The sequence below is a fragment of the Heterodontus francisci genome, chromosome 4 (assembly GCF_036365525.1).
Source record: "Heterodontus francisci isolate sHetFra1 chromosome 4, sHetFra1.hap1, whole genome shotgun sequence".
NCBI classification, from domain to species: Eukaryota; Metazoa; Chordata; class Chondrichthyes; order Heterodontiformes; family Heterodontidae; genus Heterodontus; species Heterodontus francisci.
This window is the reverse complement of record NC_090374.1, coordinates 40,206,596-40,230,452: the sequence shown is the minus strand read 5'-3', so window position 1 is coordinate 40,230,452 and position 23,857 is coordinate 40,206,596. Positions and strand designations below refer to the sequence as shown.

The 23,857-nt window shown below is 46.0% G+C and overlaps 1 protein-coding gene across 4 annotated transcripts in view; it reads left to right on the top strand.

The window, feature by feature from the left end:
* casp3b (caspase 3, apoptosis-related cysteine peptidase b) overlaps positions 1-23,857 on the top strand; it is a 72,195-nt gene that overhangs the window by 14,148 nt on the left and 34,190 nt on the right. For all 4 annotated transcript variants that reach the window (XM_068029390.1, XM_068029387.1, XM_068029388.1 and 1 more), the window contains one exon: positions 5,783-5,855. In XM_068029390.1, coding sequence (XP_067885491.1) covers positions 5,788-5,855 — 68 coding nt within the window. In that variant the 5' untranslated portion in view covers positions 5,783-5,787. The remainder of the gene's footprint in view (positions 1-5,782; positions 5,856-23,857) is intronic.

The following is a 23,857-nucleotide window of genomic DNA, read 5'->3' as shown; positions in this document are numbered from 1 at the left end:
CTCGAAGGCAGTTAGGGATGGGCAATAACTGCTGACTTAGCCAGCAATGCCCACATCCCAAGAATGAATAAAAAAACCCGCAACCATCTTCCTTTGTGCTAGATTTATGACCAGATGTGAACGGTGTTTAGGGGTCTTTTACTGTCTTCCCCTGGTCTTATTGTAACAGGTTTAATTTTTAAACACTGTGTTTTGAGCTCCCCCTTGGTGAATCCTTGTTCGCCGCCTTCCAATTATATGGCAAAGAAATTAACACAACTAGGTTTTTTCTTAGGTTTAAAGAAGAGATGTTAAATTTATTAAAATATAAACTCAAACTCTGATTCGGTTAACGCCTACGGATACATGCTGCGTCCCATGTTAGCATGCATACGCAATATGCATATGCAAATGGAGACAGACAAAAGCAAAAGAAAAATAAAGTAAAAATGTTTGAGGCAATCTCTGAAGAGGGGTTTTTACTGTGATTCGAGTTCGCTGTAATCTTGCTTTTCGTTGAAGCCCAGTATTCTTCTTAAACCCTGTTCGCTGAAGGAGACTTTTCATGTGTCTTCAGTGGGTCTTAAGTTCCGTGAGGAAGAGATGAGAGCAGACAGAGAGAGGTCTTTTCAGTCCAGAAGCAAAGAACTTTGAGTTCTTTCAGCAAGTTCAAATTCAAAAAACTCCAACAGTCAGTTAGTCATGTGACTAAACTGGTCTGACCCGTTCTTCTGCATATTGGGAAAGCAAGGACTGAGTCCCTTATTCTGCAAGTATGCAAATGCCTTTCCAGTCAGGGGCTTGACAATTCCTTGTGGTAGACCCTTTTTTCTTCCCAGCCACAATTTTAAGTTTTAATAGTCATGTGGCGAAATAATGTGTGCCGCAGGTGGCGGGCCTACATGACAGCTAGGTATGACTCCAACCAGTGAAGATTTTTCCCCCTGATTCCCATTAACTCCAGTTTTGCTAAGGCTCCTTGATGCCATACTCTGTCAAATGCTGCCTTGATGTTAAGGGCAGTCACTCTCACCTCACCTCTTGAATTCAGCTCTTTTGTCCCTTTTATAACCAAGGCTGTAATGAGGTCAGGAGCTGAGTGTCCTGGTGGACCCCAAATTGAGAGTCACTCAATAATTGAGGTTATTGCTAAGCAAGTGCCGCTTGATAGTACCGTTGACGACACCTTCCATCACTTTACTAATGATCGAGCATAGACTGATGGGGTGGTAATTGGCGGGTTGGATTTGTCCTGCATTTTGTGTACAGGACATACTTGGGCAATTTTTCATAGCTGTATTGGAACAGCTTGGCTAGGGGCGCAGCAAGCTCTGGAGCACAGATTTTCAGTACTATTGCCAGAATGTTGTCAGGGCCCATAGCCTTTGCAGTATCCAGTGCCTTCAGTCATTTCTTGATATCACATGGAGTGAATCGAATTGGCTGAAGACTGTCATCTGTGATGTTGGGGACTTCAGGAGGAGGCCAAGTTAGATCATCAACTCTGCACGTCTGGTTGAAGATTGTTGCAAATGCTTCAGCCTTATCTTTCTCACTGATGTGCTAGGCTCTCCCATCATTGAGGATGGGGATATTTGTGGAGACACCTCCTCCAGTTAGTTGTTTAATTGTCCACCACCATTCATCACTGGATGTGGCAGGACTGCAGAGCTTAGATCTGATCCGTTGGTTGTGGGATCACTTAGCTTTGTCTATTGCATGCTGCTTGTGCTGTTTGGCACGCAAGTAGTCCTGGGTTGCAGCTTCTCCAGGTTGACCCCTCATTTTGAGGTATGCCTGGTGGTGCTCCTGGCATGTGCTTCTGCACTCTTCATTGAACCAGGGATGATCCCCTGGCATGATCGCAATGGTAGAGTGGGATGTATGCTGGGGCATGAGGTTGCAGATTGTGGTTGAGTACAGTTCTGCCACTTCTGATGGGCCAGAGTGCCTCACGGATGCCCAGTTTTGCGCTGCAAGATCTGTTCGAAATCTATCCCATTTTAGCACAGTGATAGTGCCACACAACATGATGGAGGGTATCCTCTGTGAGGGCGAGACATTATCTCCACAAGGACTGTGCGGTGGTCACTCCTACCAATTCTGTCATGGACAGATGCATCTGCAGCAGACAGATTGATAAGGACGAGGTCAAGTCGGATTTTCCCTCTTGGTTTCCTCACCACCTGCCACAGACCCAGTCTAGCAGCTATATCCTTTAGGACTCGACCAGCTTGGTCAGTAGTGATGCTACCGTGCCACTCTTGGTGATGAACTTTGAAGTCTGCCACCCTCACTACATGGAGGAGTACTGATTCATCAGCAGAGGGAACAGGGCAGTATGTGGTAATCAGCAGGTCCTTTAACCTGATGCCATGAGACGTTGCGGGGTCCAGAGTCGATGTTGAGGTCTCCCTGGGCAACTCCCTGTCGACTGTGTGCCACTGTTCCACCACCTGTGGTGGGTCTGTCCTGCCAGTGGGACAGGACATACCAGGGGATAGGGATGGTGCTGTCTGGGATATTGTCTGTAAGGTATGCTTCTGTGCGTATGACTGTCAGGCTGTTGCTTGAGTAGTCTGTCGGACAGCTCTCCCAACTTTGGCACAAGCTCCCAGATGTTAGTAAGGATGACTTTGTAGGGTCGACAGGGCTGGGTTTGCCATTGTTGTTTCCGATGCCTAGGTCAATGCCGGGCAGTCCGTCCGGTTCTGCTCACCCTGATTGAGGTTATTAATTTCCTGGCTCCATAGTTGAATGAATGTCCTATTCAAGAGAGAAAAAGAGAAATACTCACCAACCATTCACTTACCTGCTTTCCTGTGATGTCACACTTTGATTTCCCCCCCCCCCCCCAAATGGTTTCCTCACACCGTGCTCTCTCTCTCTCTCTCTCTCTTCCCCCCCGCCCCTGCTGCTTTATCTCTGCTGTGCCTTTGGACCTTCTGCTGTTCTTGCAGTACCCTCTCTCTGTCCGCCACTGCTTTATCCCCGCTGTGGTCTCAGACCTTTTACTCTACTCAGGAAAGGTTAAAAGCTACAGAAAGGGAGGGGGAGAGGCCATGGTGGAATTAAAATGCAAGTGTTAGAAGTTTAAAATTGAGGTGTTAAGAGACTAGGATAAGTAAGGAAGGACAAGGATAGGATGCAGGCAGCAGAGTTTGAATGTTTTGAAGTTGACTGAGGATGGGAGATGTCAAAAGCCAGCAAGAAGAGCATTAGAAAAGTGAAGTCTGAAGCTGGCAGCAGTATGGATGACTGTTTAAACAATAGCAGTTTGTATTTATATAGCGCCTTTAACATTGCAGACATCCTCAGGCGCTTCACAGGAGCACTATCAAACAAAATTTGACATGAGCCGTGTAAGATATGGCAAGTGACCCAAAGCTTGGCCAAAGGGATAAGTTTTAAGGATTTTCATTAGAAAGATGGAGGTTGAGGGGGGACCTGATTGAGGTGTACAAAATCATGAGAGGTATATACAGGTTGGATAGCAAGAAGCTTTTTCCCAGAGTGGGGGATTCAATTACTAGGGGTCACGAGTTCAAAATGAGAGGGGAAAAGTTATGGGGGGATATGCGTGGAAAGTTCTTTACGCAGAGGGTGGTGGGTGCCTGGAACGCGTTGCCAGCGGAGGTGGTAGACGCGGGCACGATAGTGTCTTTTAAGATGTATCTAGACAGATACATGAATGGGCAGGAAGCAAAGAGATACAGACCCTTAGAAAATAGGCGTCATGTTTAGATAGAGGATCTGGATCAGCGCAGTCTTGGAGGGCCGAAGGGCCTGTTCCTGTGCTGTAATTTTCTTTGTTCTTTGTTTGTTCTTTGATTGTCTTAAAGGAGGAAAGAGAGGTTGAGGGAAGGAATTTAGGGCCTTGGCTGCTGAAGGCATAGTCACCAGTGGTGGAATGAATATAATCGGTGGTGCTCGAGGCCAGAAATGAAGGAGCAAAGATATCTGACAGTTTGTAGGGCTGGAGGAAATTAAAGATAGAGAGGGGTAAGGCCATGGAGAGATTTGAAAACAAGGATGAGAATTTAAAATCCAGGTGTTGCTTAACAGAGCCAATGCGGGTCACTGAGTGCAGGGATGATGAGTGAATGGGAGTTAGTGCAAGTTAGGTTATGGGCAGCAGAGGTTTGGATGATTTCATGTTTACAGAGGGTTGAAAATCAGAGGCTGGCTAGGAGTGCTTTGGAATTGTCAAGTCCAGAGATAATAGGCATGGACGAGGGTTTCGGTAGAAGATGAGCTGAGGCCGGGGCTGAGTTGGGTGATGTTACAGAGGTGCAAATAGGCAGCCATAGTGATGTCACGGATATATTGTTGGAAGCTCATCTTGGCCAGATATGACACCATGGTTGTGAACAGTCTTGTTCAGCTTCAGATAGTTGCCAGCAAGGGGGATGGAGTTGCTAGCTAAGGGACAGAGTTTGTAGCAGGGGCTCAAGATAATTGCTTCAGTCTTCCTGATATTTAGTTGGAGGAAATTTCTGCTCTTCCAGTACTGGATGTTGGGCAAGCAGTGTGTTAATTTAAAGTCAGTGGAGGATTCAAGAGAGGAGGTGGCAGGCTAGAGCTGGGTATCTTTGGTATATTTGTGGGACAAAGACACTTGTTAGAAGATCAGCGACAGCCTGTAGATGAGTGTTAGGAGGGGGCAAAAGGTAGCTCCTTGTGACACCAGAGGTGATGGTGCAGGCGCAGGAAGATAAGCCATTGCAGGTGATTCTCTGGCTGCAACTAGATGGATAAGATTGGAACCAGGCGCGTGCAGTCTCGCCCAGCTGGACGACAATGGGGAGGAGTTGGAGCAAGATGGTGTGGTCAATCATGTCAAAAGCTGTAAACGAGTCGAGAAGGACGAGGAGGCGTAGATTGTCACTGTCGCAGTCACATAGGATGTCATATTTGACTTCAGTAAGAGCTGTTTTGGTACTGTGGCAGAGCACAAACCAGATTGGAGGGATTTAAATGTGAAGCTCCAGGAAAGTTGTACACTGATTTAGGAGACAAGTGGCCTCTTGCTATGCTGTAGACGTTCTATGATTCTGTGATTCTAACAGCACAATCAAGCACTTTGAAAAGGAAGGCGAGGGTGTCGCTGACAATATTGGAATTTATTGCCAATTTTTGATTGCCCTGAGAATTGAGTAGCTTGCAATGCCACATCAGAGGGAAATTAAGGGTTGGCCACATTGGTGGATGACTGGAGTCATGCAAAGGCCAGTCTGGGTAAGGTCAGCAAGTTTGTAGTCACTTACTGATACACCAGCTTTATTTTTTATTTCCAGATTTTTATTTTAAACTGAATTCGTATTCTCAAACTGCCATGATGGGTTTACTAGTTCAGTAACATGACCACTGTACTGTACCCTTCTGGAACTTCCTTCAGCCTTGTACATCAGGCTGCACACTCCACTCTTCCAAATATTGCATGCTGATATAGGTAGGGGAATTGAGGGAGGATGTGGTAGGGATATGGGATTAATGTAGGATTAGTATAAATGGGTGGTTGGTGGTCGGCACAGACTTGGTGGGCCGAAGGGCCTGTTTCAGTGCTGTATCTAAATAAATAAATATGTTATGTGTCTCTGCCTCGCCAGTTCCAATGTTTTCAAAGCCTTAAAGCTATCATGATCATGACTTTGGTTACATCCCCTACCTCTGTTCGAGGTCTATTTTTTCAACTCGTGCAATATTTTCTACATACAAGTGCATGCTATTGATGGTTTATTTTATTTTCAAGGAACGCTACTCGTGAGTATGAAATAACAAGTATATTTTTATTTGCTTGCAGTAACAATGGCTGATAAGGGAGCAATGTCTGGAGGTGATACTGTTGATGCAATGTCCAGCACAATCTATGAAGGGTGAGATTTCCTCTTTTCAAAAACAAATCCTTATTCACATTATTAAGAGTATTATAGCATAGGGCTGACAAGATTAGCAGTCCACTTTCACTGTCTACCTGTAATTATAGATGAGTTCAATATACACCATGTTCATTTAGTTTTATGAATGTGTTTTTGTTAACATGTGATGCATTTGAATCTTTCTTATTGCAACAAAATAAAGATCAAGATCTTGACAAAATCTGAATGTGTTCCTCAGTAATTTAAACACTGATTTATTGATAAAGCTATTTTAGATCTCATATTGTGCAATGCGGCAAGGATAATTAATCTCATAGTGATAGAGAAATAGTAATCTGGGAAAAAGTGATTATAATACAGTTGAATTTCATATTAAGTTTGAAAATGACATATATTCCAGTCCCAAGCAAAAATCTTAAAGTTTACGGAGACATGGCTGCAGGGTGACCAAGGATTGGAACTGAACATCCAGGGGTATTCAATATTTAGGAAGGAAAGGCAAAAAGGAAAAGGAGGTGGTGTAACGTTGTTAGTAAAGGAGGAAATCAATGCAATAGTAAGGAAGGATATTGGCTTGGAAAATCACAATGTGGAATCTGTATGGATGGAGCTAAGCAACAGTAAGGGGCAGAAACCGTTGGTGGGGGTTGTCTATAGGCCCCCAAACAGTAGTGTAGATGTAAGGGATGGCATTAAACAATAAATTAGAGATGCATGCAATAAGGGTACATCTGTAATCATGGGTGACTTTAATCTATGTATAGATAGGTCAGACCAAATTAGCAATAATACTGTAGAGGAGGATTTCCTGGAGTGTGTACGTGATGGTTTTTTTTTTAGATCAATACATTGAGGAACCAACTTGAGAACAGGCTATCCTAGACTGGGTATTGTGCAATGAGAAAGGATTAATTAACAATCTTGTTGTGCGGGATCCCTTGGGGAGGAGCGACCATAACATGATAGAATTCTTTATTAAGATGGAGAGTGGAGTAGTTGAAACCGAAACTAGGGTCCTGAATCTAAATAAAGGAAACTGCGCAGGTCTGAGGCATGGGTTGGCTATGGTGGATTGGGGAACTTTACTAAAAGGGTTGACGGTGGATAGGCAATGGATAATATTTAAAGAATGTGTGCTTAAACTAAAGCAATTATTCATTCCTGTCTGGCTCAAAAATAAAACCGGAAAGGTGACTCAGCCATGGCTTACAAAAGAAATTAGGGATAGTATTAGATCCAAAGAGGAGGCATATAAAATTGCTTGAAAAAAGCAGCAATTCTGAGGATTGGGAGCAGTTTAGAATTCAGCAAAGGAGGACATAGAGGTTGATTAAGCGGGGAAAATAGAGTATGAGGGTAAACTTGCGGGGAACATAAAAACTGACTGTAAAAGCTTCGATAAATATGTGAAGAGAAAAAGGTTACTGAAGACAGATGTAGATCACTTACAGTCAGAAACGGGGGAAATTATAATGGGGAACAAAGAAATGACAGAAAAATTAAACACATACTTTGGTTCTGTCTTCACAAAGGAGGACACAAATGACTTCCCAGAAATATTAGCGAACCAAGGGTCTAATGAGAGGAAGGAACTGAAGGAAATCAGTATTAGTAAAAAAAAAATAGTACTAGGGAAATTAATCGGGTTAAAGGTTGACAAATACCCAGGGCCTGATAATCTACATCCCAGAGTACTAAAGGAAGTGGCCCTGAAAATAGTGGATGCATTGGTGGTCATCTTCCAAAATTCTATAGACTCTGGAGCAGTTCCTACAGATTGGAGGATGGCAAATGTAACCCCACTATTTAAAAAAAGGAGGGAGAGAAAAAACGGGGAATTACAGACCAGCTAGCCTTACATCAGTAGTGGGTAAAATGCGAGAGTCATAGAGTCGTACAGCATAGAAACAGGCCCTTCGGCCCACTACGTCCATGCCAACCATAATGCCTATCTATACTAATCCCACCTGCCTGCATTAATTCCATATCCCTCTATGACTTGCTCATTCAAGTACCTGTCCAGATGCCTCTTAAATGTTGACACTGTTCCTGCCTCCACCACCTCCTCAGGAAGCTCATTCCAGATACCCATGATTCTTTGTGTGAAACATTTACCCCTTTGATCCCCTTTAAACCTCCTCCCTCTCACCCTAAATCTATGCCCCCTAGTTTTAGTCACCCCTACCATGGGAAACAGACTCTGGCTATCTACCCTATTGATGCCTCTCATAATTTTATATACCTCTATCATGTCCCCTCTCAGCCTCCTTCGCTTCAGGGAAAACAGACCCAGCCTATCCAATCTCTCTTTATAACTCAAGCCCTCCAAACCAGACAACATCCTTGTGAATCTTTTCTGCACCCTCTCTAGCTTAATCGCATCTTTCCTGTAGTGCGGCGACCAGAACTGCACAAAGTACTCCAAATGCGGCCGAACCAACGTTATGTACAAGTGTAACATGACGTCCCAACTCTTGTACTCAATGCCTCGGCCGATGAAGGCAAACATGCCATACGCCTTCTTGACCACCCTGTCTACATGTGTTGCCACTTTCAGGGAACTATGTACTTGCACCCCAAGGTCTCTCTGCTCAACAGCACTCCCCAGAGCCCTGCCATTCACTGTATATGTCCTGCCCTGGTTTAACTTCCCAAAATGCATCACTTCGCACCTGTCTGCGTTAAATTCCATTTACCAATCCCTTGCCCACTTTCCCAGTTTATCTATATCCTGTTGTAATCTTAGACAACCAATTTTGGTGTTATCTGCAAACTTACTAATCATGCCCCCTACATTCACATCCGTCATTAATATATATGACAAACAACAGAGGGCCCAGCACCGATCCCTGCGGCACACCACTGGTCACCGGCCTCCAATCTGAAAAACAACCCTCCACTACCACCCTCTGCCTCCTATCACCAAGCCAATTTTGTATCCAGTTGGCTAGCTCACCCTGGATCCCATGTGTTCAAACCTTCCGGACCAGCCTACCATGCGGGGCCTTGTTAAAGGCCTTGCTAAAGTCCATGTAGACAACGTCCACTGCTCTGCCCTCGTCAATCCTCTTGGTCACCTCCTCAAAAAACTCAATCAAATTCGTGAGACATGATTTCCCACGCACAAAGCCATGCTGACTATCCCTAATCAGACCTTGCCTTTCCAAATGCATATAAATCCTGTCTCTCAGGATCACTTCCAATAATTTCCCACCACTGATGTAAGGCTCACTGGCCTGTAATTTCCTGGCTTATCCCTGCTGCCCTTCTTAAATAAAGGCACAACATTAGCTATCCTCCAGTCTTCCGGTACCTCACCCGTGGCTAACAATGATACAAAAATCTCTGCCAGGGCCCCAGCAATCTCCTCCCTTGCTTCCCATAGCATCCTAGGATACACCTGATCAGGTCCTGGGGATTTATCCATCTTAATGCACTTCAAAGCCTCCAACACCACCTCCTTTGTAATGTTGATATGCTCTTGGATATCGCTGTTCCCTCCCTTGAACTCACTAGCTTCCATGGCCGCCTCCACGGTAAATACAGACGCGAAGTATTCATTTAAGACCTCGCCCATTTCCCGTGGCTCCACACATAGATTACCACACTGATCTTTAAGGGGACCTACTTTCTCCCTAGATACCCTTTTACTCTTAATATACTTATAGAATCTTTTAGGATTCTCCTTTATCTTATCTGCAGGGAAATCTCATGGCCCCTTTTCGCCCTCCTAATTTCCTTCTTAAGTGTAGTCCTACATCCCCTATACTCCTCAAGGGACTCACTTGATCCCAGCTACCTACACCTGACATATGCCTCCTTCTTTGTCCTGACCAGACCCTCAATATCCCTCGTCAACCAAGGTTCCCTGAACTTGCCAGCCTTGCCCTTCAATCTAACAGGAACATGTCGGCCCTGAACTCTTCCTATCTCATTTTTAAAAGCCTCCCACTTGCCAGACATCCCTTTACCTGTAAGCAGCCTCTCCCGTTCAACTTTTGAGAGTTCCTGTCTGATGCCATCGAAATTAGCCTTCCCCCAATTTAGGACTTCAACTTGAGGACCAGTCCTATCCTTTTCCATAATTATCTTGAAGCTAATGGCGTTATGGTCACTGGTCCCAAAATGCTCCCCCACTGACACATCAACCACCTGCCCAGCCTCATATCCAAACAGGAGGTCGAGTGTAGCCCCTTCTCTAGTAGGGCCAACCACATACTGCTTCAGAAAACTATCCTGGACACACTTAACAATTTCTTCCCCGTCTGATCCCTTAGCGCTAAGGCAGTCCCAGTCAATATTAGGGAAGTTAAAATCACTATTATTACTATCCTATAATTCCGACACTTATCTGTGATTTCCCTACATATATGCTCCTCCAATTCCCTCTGACTATTGGGGGACCTATAGTATAATCCCATCAAAGTGATTACCCCTTTCTTATTTCTAAGTTCTACCCATATGGCCTCGCTGGACATTCCTCCCGGGATATCCTCTCTAAGTACTGCCGTAATGTCCTCCCTAATCAGTAGTGCAACTCCCCCTCCTCTCTTACCTCCACATCTGTCATGCCAGAAGCATCAGTACCCCGGAACATTGAGCTGCCAGTCCTGCCCATCCCTCAACTACGTTTCTGTAATAGCTATAATATCATAATCCCATCTATTATATATCGATTATAAAGGATGTGATAGCAGAACATCTGGAAAGCATAAACGGGATTGAACAAAGTCAGCATGGTTTTACGAAAGGGAAATCATGCTTAACAAATCTACTGGAGTTTTTGAAGGGTCACTGATCTGAAACATTAACTCTGCTTATCTCTACACAGATGCTGCCAGACCTGCTGAGTATTTCCAGCATTTATTGTTTTTATATATAATGGAGAGTAGCTAATGGAGACATTGGTCCGTTAGAGGCAGAGACAGAAGAAATTATTGTGTGGAATGAGGAAATGGCAGACAATTGAAGAAAAAGAGGTAGCTGCAGAGACAGTGGATGCACTGGTTATGATTTTCCAAAATTCCCTGGATTCTAGAACAGTCCCAGCAGACCGGAAGTTAAAATTTAGCTCTGCTACTCAAGAAAGGAGGCAGAGAGAAAATGGAACTGGAGGCCAGTTAGCCTGACAACAGTCATTGGGAACATGCTGAAATCTATTATTAAGTAAGTCTTAACAACACACTTAGAAAATTGTAGTCTGATCAAATTTATTAGTTTTTTTTGAGGATGTGACTCGTAAGGTAAATCATACAGCTCCATCATAACCTCCCTGCTCTTATATTCTATGCCTCGGCTAATAAAGACAAGTCTCCCATATGCTTTCCTAACCACCTTATCTACCTGTGCTGCTGCCTTCAGTGATCTATGGACAAGTACGCCAAGGTCCCTCTGACACTCTGTACTTCCTAGGGTCCTACCATCCACTGTATATTCCCTTGCCTTGTTAGTCCTCCCAAAATGCATCACCTCACACTTCTCAGGATTAAATTCCATTTGCCACAGCTCCACCCATCTTACCAGCCCATCTATATCTCCCTGTAATCTAAGGCTTTCCTCCTCACTATTTACGACACCAACAATTTACACGTCATCTGTGAACTTACTGATCATATCTTCTATATTCACGTCTAAATCATTAATGTACACTACAAACAGCAAGGGTCCCAGCACCGATCCCTGCGGTACACCACTGGTCACAGGCTTCCACTCGCAAAAACAACCTTCGACCATTACCCTCTGCCTCCTGCCACTGAGCCAATTTTGGATCCGATTTGCCAAATTGCCCTGGATCCCTGGGCAATCCCTTCTTAACCAATCTCCCACGCGGGATCTTATCAAAAGCCTTACTGAAGTCCATATCGACTACATCAACTGCTTTACCCTCACCTACACATCTAGTCACCTCCTCAAAAAATTCAATCAAGTTAGTCAGACACTATTTATTTCCCCCTGACAAAGCCATGCTAACTATCCCTAATTAATCCCTGCCTCTCCGAGTGGAGATTAATCCTGTTCCTCAGAATTTTTTCCAATATTTTCCCTACCACTGATGTTAGGCCTGTAATTACCTGGTTTATCTCTGCTACCCTTTTAGAATTAGAATTAGAACATTACAGCGCAGTACAGGCCCTTCGGCCCTCGATGTTGTGCCGACCTGTGAAACCATCTGACCTACACTATTCCATTTTCATCCATATGTCTATCCAATGACCACTTAAATGCCCTTAAAGTTGGCGAGTCTACTACTGCTGTAGGCAGGGCGTTCCACGCCCCTACTACTCTCTGAGTAAAGAAACTACCTCTGACATCTGTCCTATATCTATCACCCCTCAACTTAAAGCTATGTCCCCTCGTGTTTGCCATCACCATCCGAGGAAAAAGACTCTCACTATCCACCCTATCTAACCCTCTGATTATCTTATATGTCTATATTAAGTCACCTCTCCTCCTCCTTCTCTCCAACGAAAACAACCTCAAGTCCCTCAGCCTTTCCTCGTAAGACCTTCCCTCCATACCAGGCAACATCCTAGTAAAGCTTCCACATCTTTCCTATAATGCGGTGACCAGAACTGCACGCAATACTCCAGGTGCGGTCTCACCAGAGTTTTGTACAGCTGCAGCATGACCTCGTGGCTCCGAAACTCGATCCCCCTACTAATAAAAGCTAACACACCATATGCCTTCTTAACAGCCCTATTAACCTGGGTAGCAACCTTCAGGGATTTATGTACCTTGACACCAAGATCTTAGATTAAAGATACAGCACTGAAACAGGCCCTTCGGCCCACCGAGTCTGTGCCGACCATCAACCACCCATTTATACTAATCCTACACTAATCCCATATTCCTACCAAACATCCCCACCTGTCCCTATATTTCCCTACCACCTACCTATACTAGTGACAATTTATAATGGCCAATTTACCTATCAACCTGCAAGTCTTTTGGCTTGTGGGAGGAAACCGGAGCACCCGGAGAAAACCCACGCAGACACAGGGAGAACTTGCAAACTCCACACAGGCAGTACCCAGAATCGAACCAGGGTCCCTGGAGCTGTGAGGCTGCAGTGCTAACCACTGCGCCACTGTTCATCTACACTACCAAGAATCTTCCCATTAGCCCAGTACTCTGCATTCCTGTTACTCCTTCCAAAGTGAATCACCTCACACTTTTCCGCATTAAACTCCATTTGCCATCTCTCAGCCCAGCTCTGCAGCCTATCTATGTCCCTCTGTACCCTACAACATCCTTCGGCACTATCCACAACTCCACCGACCTTAGTGTCATCCGCAAATTTACTAACCCACCCTTCTACACCCTCTTCCAGGTTATTTATAAAAATGACAAACAGCAGTGGCCTCAAAACAGATCCTTGCGGTACACCACTAGTAACTAAACTCCAGGATGAACATTTTCCATCAACCACCACCCTCTGTCTTCTTTCAGCTAGCCAATTTCTGATCCAAAGCTCTAAATCACCTTCAACCCCATACTTCCGTATTTTCTGCAATAGCCTACCGTGGGGAACCTTATCAAATGCCTTACTGAAATCCACATACACCACATCCACTGCTTTACCCTCATCCACCTGTTTGGTCACCTTCTCGAAAAACTCAATAAGGTTTGTGAGGCACGACCTACCCTTCACAAAACCGTGCTGACTATCGCTAATGAACTTATTCTTTTCTAGATGATTATAAATCCTGTCTCTTATAACCTTTTCCAACATTTTACCCACAACCGAAGTACGGCTCACAGGTCTATAATTACCAGGGCTGTCTCTACTCCCCTTCTTAAATAATGGTACCACATTCGCTGTGCTCCATTCCTCTGGTACCTCTCCTGTGGCCAGAGAGGATTTGAAAATTTGTGTCAGAACCCCTGCAATCTCCTCCCTTGCCTCACATAACAGCCTGGGATACATCCCATCTGGGCCTGGGGATTTATCCACTTTTAAGCCTTTCAATGCTAATATGTTCAAGTATATCACAATCCCCCTCCCTGATCTCTATACCTACGTCGTCCTTCTCCATAGTGAACACAGATGAAAGTAATCATTTAAAACCTCACCTACGTCCGCCACACACACATTGCCGTTTTGGTCCCTAATGGGCCCTACTCTTTCCCTGTTTATCCTCTTGCCCTTAATATACTTATAAAACGCCTTAGGATTTTTCTTTATTATTTATTTAGAGATACAGCACTGAAACAGGCCCTTCGGCCCACTGAGTCTGTGCCGACCAACAACCACCCATTTATACTAATCCTACATTAACCCCATATTCCCTACCACATCCCCACCATTCTCCTGCCACCTACCGACACTAAGGTAAATTGGCCATTGTAAATTGCCCCATCAACCTGCAAGTCTTTTGGCTGTGGGAGGAAACCGGAGCACCCGGCAGAAACTCACGCAGTCACATGGAGAGCTTGCAAACTCCACACAGGCAGTACCCAGAACTGAACCCAGGTAGGTCTCTGGAGCTGTGAGGCTGCGGTGCTAACCACTGTGCTGCCAGTGTTTCCTGCCAGTGCTTTTTCATGTCCCCTCTTCACTCTACTAATTACTTTTTTAAGTACCCCCCCCTACACTTTCTATACTCCTTTAGTGCCTCCACTGTTTTCAGCAGTCCAAATCCGCCATATGCCGCCTCTTTTTTTTTTTTACTGATCCATTCCTCTATATCCCTTGACATCCAGGGTTCCCTGGACTTGTTGGTCCTACCCTTCACCTTAATGGGTACATGTTGGCTCCGAACTCTCACTATTTCCTCTTTGAATGACTCCCACTGATCTGATGTCGACTTTCCTACGAGTAGCTGCTCCCAGTTCACTTTGGCCAGATCCTGTTTTATCATAAGATCGGCCTTCCCCCAATTCATTACCTTTATTTTTGGTCCATCTTTGTCCTTTTCCATAACTACCTTAAATCTTAGAGTTATGGTTACTATCCCCGAAATGTTACCCCACTGACACATCTACCACTTGTCCGGCTTCATTCCCTAGGATTAAACATAGAAACATAGAAAATAGGAGCAGCAGTAGGCCATTCGACCCTTTGAGCCTGCACCACCATTCATTATGATCATGGCTGATCATCCAACTCAGTAGCCTGTTCCCGTTTTGCCCCTTTGATCCCTTTAGACCCAGAGCTATAGCTAACTCCTCCTTGAAAACATACAATGTTTTGGCCTCAACTGCTTTCTGTGGTAGTGAATTCCACAAGCTCACCACACTCTGGGTGAAGAAATTTCTCCTCATCTCAGTCCTGAAAGGTTTACCCCGTATCCTTAGACTATGACCCCTGGTTCTGGATTTTTTTTTTGGCCCCCACCTTTTATTTCCCCTCTGAGTCCCCCAGTTAGGTCCAGTACTGCCCCTTCTCTTGCAGGACTGTCTACATACTGGCTCAAAAAGCTCTCCTGTATGCATTTTAAGAATTCTTTTAAGCCTTTTGCACTAAGGCTATCCCAGCTGATATTGGGGAAGTTGAAATTCCCTACTATTATTACCCTATTATTTTTACACTTCTCTTGAGATTTGCCTACATATCTGCTCCTCTATCTCTCCCTGACTGTTTGGCGGCCTGTAGTACACTCCCAGCCAAGTGATTGCCCCCTTTTTGTTTTTAAGTTCTACCCATATGGCCTCATTTGAGGAGCCTTCTAAGATATCATCCTTCCTTACTGCAGTAATTGACTCCTTGATCAACAGTGCAATGCCACCTCTTTTACCCCCTCCCCTGTCACGCTTGAAGATTCTATACCCTGGAATATTGAGCTCCCAGTCCTGCCCCTCCCCCCCCCCCCGCCTGCCAACAGCACTAGCAAACCTCCCAACAAGGATGTTGGTCCCGTTCCGGTTCAGGTGCAACCCGTCCAACTTGTACAGGTCCTACCTTGACCAGAAACAGACCCAGTGATCCAGGAAACTAAAGCCTTCCCTCTTGCACCACCTCCTCAGCCACGCATTCATCTGCTCTATCCTCCTAGTACTATACTCACTAGCACGTGACACTGGGAGTAATCCAGAGATTACAACCCTTTGAGGTCCTGCTTTTTCATCTGCTACCGATCTCCTTAAATGCTTGTTGAAGGACCTCATCCCTCTTTCTACCTATGTCGTTGGTACCAATGTGTAGCACGACCTCTGACTGTTCATCCTCTCCCTTCAGAATGTCCCGCAGCCACTCCGAGACACCCTTGACCAGAGAACCAAGGAGGCAACGTACCATCCTGGAGTCTCATTTGAGGCCACAGAAACGCCTGTCTGTTCCCCTTACGATTGCATTTTTCACTTGTGCCTTATCAATATGGCTGTCCCACTCTTTTTCATCCCCTCTTGGGCAGCAGAGCCATCCGTGGTGCCACGAACTTGTCTGTTGCTGCTTTCCCCTGGGAGGCCATCTCCCCCAACAATATCCAAAGCGGTATATCTGTTTGAGAGAGGGATGGCCACAGGGGACCCTTACACAACCTGCCTGTGCCTACTTCTCCTCCTGGTGCTCCCCCATCCCTTTTCTGCCTCTGAAGCCATTACCTGCGGTGTGATCACCTTGCTAAAAGTGCTATCCACGACGTCCTCAGCATCGTGGATGCTCCACAGTGAGTCCATCCGCAGCTTTAGCTGCGCAATGTGGTCAGCTAGTAGTTGCAGCTGGACACACTTCCTGCACACATGGTCGCCAGTGACACTGGAAGTGTCCCTGATTTCCCACATAGCGCAGGAGGAGCATGCCACGGGGCTGAGCTCTCCTGCCATGACTTAGACTTAGATTAAGCTCCTTGGTTCTCCCTTTAATTTTGAGTACTAATTACGATAGGGATCTTATTCTACTCCAAACACTACCTGCTACACTCTAAATTCCCTACCTTTACTTTTACTTCGGCTTTTGAAAGTAGTAAAAAAGGGGAGAAATACTCACCTATTCCTACTTACCAATCGACTGCCTCCCCTTGCAATGCGTCACTTTCTGAGCTGTGACGTCAGTCCTGAAACACACTCACTGTCCCTGTGAGAGCATGTGAGGCGCTGGAACTTCCGCTAGGTGCCTGTCTGCTCGCAGTTCCGCTCGGTTTCACACAGAAACTGAGAGTAATGTATCTTAAGTTTGCTGATAATGCACAGTTAGGTGGGAATGTGAGGAGGACACAAAGAGGTTGCAAAGATATAAAAAGGTTAATTGAGTCGGCAGCAAAGAGATGGAGTATAATGTTGGGAAGTGTGAGGTTATTCACTTTGTTAGTAAGAATAGAAAAGCAAAATATTTCTTAAAAGGCATGTGCTGATGTCCAGGGAGACTTGGGTGTACTCATAAAAGGAACACCGTTATCATGCAAGTAAGCAAGCAATTAGAAGGCAAATGGCATGTTGGCCTTTACTGCAAGGGGATTGGAGTACAATTGACCTAACAACCACAGTATTTTGTCGGGGGGGGGGTGGAAACTGTTTTCTGATTTCACTCCCATATGACCTGGCTCTTTTTTTTTTTTATTCATTCGTGGGATGTGGGCATTGCTGGCTCGGCCAGCATTTATTGCCCATCCCTAACTGCCGTTGAGAAGGTGGTGAGCTGCCTTCTTGAACCGCTGCAGTCCATGTGAGGTAGGTACACCCACAGTGCTGTTAGGAAGGAAGTTCCAGGGTTTTGCCCCAGCAACAATTTAGGAACGGCGATATAGTTCCAAGTCACGATGGTGTGTGACTTGGAGGGGAACTTGCAGGTGGTGGTGATCCCATGCGTTTGATGCCCTTCTCTTTCTAGTTGGTAGAGATCGCGGATTTGGAAGGTGCTGTCTAAGGAGCCTTGGTGCATTGCTGCAGTGCATCTTGTAGATGGTGCACACTGCTGCCACTGTGCGTCGGTGGTGGAGGGTGTGAATGTTTGAGGATGGGGTGCCAGTCAAGCGGGTTGCTTAGTCCTGGATGGTGTCAAGCTTCTTGAGTGTTGTTGGAGCTGCACCCATCCAGGCAAATGGAGAGTATTTCATCACATTTTTGACTTGTGCCTTGTAGAAGGTGGACAATCTTTGGGGAGTCAGGAGGTGAGTTACTCGCTGCAGGATTCCTAGTCTTCAACCTGCTCTTCTAGCCACAGCATTTATATAGCTACTGCAGTTCACTTTCTGATCCATGGTAACCCCCAGGATGTTGATAGTGGGGGATTCAGCGATGGTAATGCCATTGAATGTCAAGGGGAGAGGGTTAGATTCTCTCTTGTTGGAGATGGTCATTGCCCGCCACGTGTGGCGCGAATGTTACTTGCCACTTATCAGCCCAAGCCTGGATATTGTCTAAGTCTTGCTGCATTTCTAGACGGACTGCTTCAGTTCTGAGGAGTCGCGAATGGTGCTGAACATTGTGTAATCATCAGTGAACCTCCCCCCTTCTGACCTTATGATTGAAGGATGGTCATTGATGAAGCAGCTGAAGATGGTTGGGCCTAGGGCACTACCATGAAGAACTCCTGCAGTGATGTCCTGGAGCTGCGATGATTGACCTCCAACAACTGCAACCATCTTTCTTAGCACTAGGTATGGCTCCCACCAGCAGAGAGTTTTCCCCCTGATTCCCATTGACTTCAGTTTTGCTAGGGCTCCTTGATGCCAAACTCGGTCAAATGCTGCCTTGATGTCAAGGGCAGTCACTCTCACCTCATCATGATTATGATTATGCTATCTTGCTCTGGCTTCCTCCACCAGAGGAAGTAGTTCCTTTGTATTTACCCTTGGAATCATGGGCCTCCCCCTTCTGATCTCTGCATCTCAAACTGCTCATCCAACAGACATCTCTGACAGTGCAGCACTCCATCAGTATTGCATTGGAGTGTTCGTGTAGATTTTTGTCCTCGAGTCTGGAAATTGAACCATAACCTTCTGACAGAGGTGAGAGGGCTACCAGCTGAGCCACGACTGACAAAAAGAATGGAATCTGCTCAGCTTATTCCCTGCGAGAGCGGCGGAACCATTTCAGTTCCGGAACGTGACACTCTGAACAGTGTGCTTGGCAGTGGCTCTTTACCAGAGCAAACCAATTGTCATCCTGACTCTGGACTCCCTGACCAATTAGGGAGGGTAGGTGGGTGGAATGATGTGTATATTCTGTCAAAAGGATTTCTAATTAAAGGGACCAACGTATCTGTCATGAAAGCTCACCAGCACTTGGATTTTCCAGGCTGCAACAACCGCAGGAGTGGAGAGGAAGCCTGGGACGTCTGTCCACCCTCCAAAGCACCTCACTCCCACACCCCATCCCCAAATCCACATCTCTCTTAACTGGAGGTTCTTCTGAGAGGCTGCAATGAGATGAGCTCCCCCAAGGAGGGGAGGAAGAGGGCAACCCCCCCAAACCAAGCAGGCGTGGATAGAAGGAGCCAAGGATGTCAGCAGCAGGGGTGTGCTCCCTTCAACCTGGAGCCTGTGCACCAAGGGGGTTAAGGATCTCAGGCATGACAGGTGCATGGCATTTCACTTGCAGGGCCAAGCCCCACACTCTGACTTGCTCAGCCTTCTGCACAGCAATCTTCAGGTCAACACACCTTGCAGTTCCACTCATTCCTCTCTCTGCAGGCACATCTCATCCCCATCTGAGCAGCTCACACTGCCCCGCCCCCCCCACCCCCCTCCCCAGCCTATTGGCACCTCATACCTATGCTTCTCAGTTGCTCTCCACAAATAGTGTCCTTTGCTCCTCTGCACACATGCCATAATGAGCACTCACACCTCTCTACTTTCCCTTCTTGCAGGAGAAGAAAACACACCACTTGGTGAGAAGCAGAGACTGGAGGTTTTGGGTGGGGCGGGGGTTGCACCTCTGCATGCCCACCTGTTGCACTGGGAAAGAGGTCTTGTTCCAGGAGACTGCAGATGCTAGCACCATCTTGACGTGAAAGCCTAAAGCACTGGTGCTCTTTTTTTAATTCGTTCATGGGATGTGATGTCGCTGGCCAGCGTTTATTGCCCATCCCTAATTTCCCTGGAACTGTGTGGCTTACTAGGCCATTTCAGAGGGCATTTAAGAGTCAGCCACATTGCTGTGGGTCTGGAGTCACATGTAGGCCAGATCAGATAAGGACGGCAGATTTCCTTTCCTAAAGGACATTAGTGAGCCAGATGGGTTTTTACAACAACCAGCAATGGTTTCATGATCACCATTAGACAAGCTTTTTAATGTCGGGAGGTCAGATCCTCTGCCTATAGACCCTGCGTTGGGAGTCTTCCTCCTTCCAGGTGGATCTCTGTATCCATCCCATTTGCCCTCTGAAGGGGCATGTGGCTGAGGCAGCTGGTGCTGCTTCTGGTGTTGCTCCTGCTGCTGCTGGAGCAGTTGGTGGTGGTGTGTCCTCTCTTGACTCTCAGCAGAGGTGGAAGGTGGAGCTGCATAAGCTTCTCCCATACTTTGTTGAAGACAGGCACCAGGGAAGTGCAGCTGAAGGTGAATTCAGTGCTAGACAAGTTAAGTGCCAACGTCTTGGAAGGTAATCACCTGTCCAGCTGTGAAAGCACTCTGAGAAGTGCTTTGAACAGCGTCTCTCAGTGGCCCTGGCTGGAGCTTTTCAGTATAACGAATCAAAGCCTTCCCACCTTGTCATTTTCACTGAAAGCTCTTCCCGCTGTACACCCACCTCAGTGACCTTGGCAAGTTGCTGAGAGGTCGGCAAACAGTTTCCATGGCTGTGAAATCCTGGATTCTGGGCTAAAGCAGCTCATAATTGGCTCTTAACAACCTCAGCAACTTCTCACATTGAATAGAATCTCCTTTTAGTTTAGTTTAGAGATACAGCACTGAAACAGGCCCTTCGGCCCACCGAGTCTGTGCCGACCATCAACCACCCCTTTTATACTAATCCTACACTAATCCCATATTCCTACCACATCCACACCTGTCCCTACCACCTACCTATACTAGGGGCAATTTATAATGGCCAATTTACCTACCAACCTGCAAGTCTTTTGGCTTGTGGGACGAAACCGGAGTACCCAGAGAAAACCCACGCAGACACAGGGAGAACTTGCAAACTCCACACAGACAGTACCCAGAATTGAACCCGGGTCGCTGGAGCTGTGAGGCTGCGGTGCTAACCACTGCGCCACTGTGCCGCCCACAGCGGCACCTGCTCTGGTACCCAAATGGGTCCTAACTATATCTGCCTTTTTGTGGGATACGTGGAACATTCCTTGTTCCTGCCCTCTTGGGGGTGGGGAGGGGGCCTCCCTCAACTCTCCTTTTTGGTACATTGATAACTACATTGGTGTCGTTTCCTATTGTCGCCCTGAACTGAAAAACCTTTTCAACTTTGCTTCCAATTTCCATCTTCTCTCACCTTCATATTTTCCATCTCTAACTCTTCCCTTCCCATCCTTGACTTCTCTGTCTCCATTTCTGGTAATAGGCTATCAACAAATATTCATTATAAGCCCACTCACTCCCACAGCTAGCGTGACTATACTTCCTCAGACCCTGTTTCCTGTAAGGACTCCATTCCTTTCTCTGCCTCCATCGCATCTGTTCTGATGATGCAACCTTCCACACCAGCGCTTCTGAGATATGTCTTTCTTTTTCCTCAACCAAAGATGTCACTGCCCTGTGGTTGTCCGGGCCCTCGACTGCGTCCCATTTCCCTCGCTTCTGCTCTCGCCCATTTCCCTCCTTTCTCTCGGGATAATAGGGTTCCCCTGTCCTAAACTTTGACCCCACCAGCCTCCATATTCAACAGATCATCTTCTGCCACCTCCAGCATGATGCCACCACCAAACACATCTTCCCCTCTCTTTCAGCATTCTGAAGTTACAGTTCATTCCGTGGTATCCTGAGTCACTCCTCTATCATTCCTTCTCCCCCCCCCACCCCCCACCCCCCCAACACCCTGTCTCCTTCCCACAGCACCTTTCCATGCAAGCGCAGGAGCTACAACACCTGCCCTTTTACCTCCTTTCCTCACTGTTCAAAGCCGCAAATATTCCTTCCAGGTGAAACAGCGATTTACATTGTCATGCCCAGTAGAGACCTATCATATTCCTAACTTTTAAGATATGACTTTATTCAAAGTGGACTCCTTGAAAATGGCTTTTCCTTTTTTTTTTAAGAAAAGTGGACAGTGGGCTGCAAAGATGGCTGCCAATGGTCAGATGACCTGGCCTATGTATTCAAAAATTGCCTCACTGTCTTGAAAGGACAAAAGGGTAAATTCCAGTCTAAGAGATATTACCTGCACCCATCCTGAAACTATCAAGAGACATTTCTGAATTGAATGGGTTCTTTGAGACAAAGGAGGAGTGAAGCAGCCACATCATAACAATGGTACCCATCCAGACATCAGTAGATAACCATGGGTTCCACATCCTGGTCCATTGTGTGGTCACACCATGGAAGAAGGCCATGTGTCAACTAACAGAAATGCTAATGTGATGGACTTTGACCTTAAAAGGTAGCCCTCAGGATGAGAGGCGGAAGATCGCAGCAACAACACAGAAAGCGGTCCAGCCAGCAACTGTGGAAAGAAGTCCAACCAGGCAAGGAATACATTCCAATGAGAGAGAAAAATTCCAAGAGGAGGACCCAACATCCATGATTAACTAACAAAGTTAAAGATAGTATCAAACTTAAAGAAATAGCATATAATTGTACAAAGATGGGTGGCAGGTCAGAAGATTGGACAGACTAGCAGCAAAGAACAACTGAGATTAATAAGGGGGTAAACATTGGAGTAAGAGAACGCTGGCGAGAAATATACAGACAGATAATAAGCGTTTCCGTAGATTTTTTAAAAAGAAGAGTTAACAAAGTGAGTGTTGGTCCTATATATGGCCCTCACCCCTTTCTCTCCCTCCCAGAGCTGCGACAGGATTCCCCTTATCTTCACTTTCCACCTCGCCAGCCTCCACATCCAAAGGATCATCCTCTGCGATTTCTGCCACCTCCAGTGTGATGCCACCACCAAACACATCTTCCCCTGTCAGCATTCCGAAGGGACCGTTCCCTCTGCGGTAACCTGGTCGACTTCTCCATCACTCCTGCCGCCTCTTCCCTTTTCCACAGCACCTTCTCATGCAATCACAGGAGGTGTAATACCTGCCCTTTTACCTCCTTCCTCCTCACTCTCCAAGACCCCAAACACTCTTTCCAGGTAAAGCAGAGATTTATTTGTACTACTTTCAATTTAGTTTACTGTATTCGTTGCTCACAGTGCGGTCTCCTCTACACTGGGGAGACCAAATGCAGATTGGGTGACAGCTTTGTAGAACACATCCGTTCATACCCCCACAAGCATGATCTTGAGCCTCTGGTGGCCTGCTATTTTAATTCTCCACCTTGCTGTCACACTGGATACCTCTGTCCTGCCTACTGCTGTGTTCTAATGAAGCTGAATGCAAGCTCAAGGAACAGCACCTCATCTTTCAATTAGGCACTTTATAGCTTTCTGGGCTCAACATCGAGTTCAACAATTTCAGACTGTAATCTCTGCCTCCATTTTGTTTCCTTATGATAACTGTTCATTATTTTGCCGTTCACACTTCCTCTGGACACTTCTTTTGTTTCTTTACTTGTCCCATTACTGCTCCCCACTGGTTCCTTTATCATTTAATGTCTCCCATCTTCCACCCTAGCAGACCTTCCCTTTTGTTCTTTTTCCACCTTCCCCCATTTGACCTACTTTTAAAACCTATTCCATTTCTAACTTTTCCCAGTTCTGATGAAAGGTTGTCCGCCTGAAACATTCACTGTTTCTCTCTCCACACATGCTGCTGAGTATTTCCAGCTTTTCTGTTTTTATTTCAGGTTTTCAGCAGATGCAGTATTTTGTTTTTGTTTCAACAACTTCTTAATTACTTACCCAAAAGCTTGCCTTTAATGCTGCACCAAGGAAAGCTGGAAGAGGGATGCCGACCCGCATCAGTTTCATGGACTTTCCCACTTTGTTCACCCCTGTACCTACCTACAATGGGCTGGAAAACTTATGCCCAAAGTCTTTACAATTGATCAGAAAGTAGCCCCAA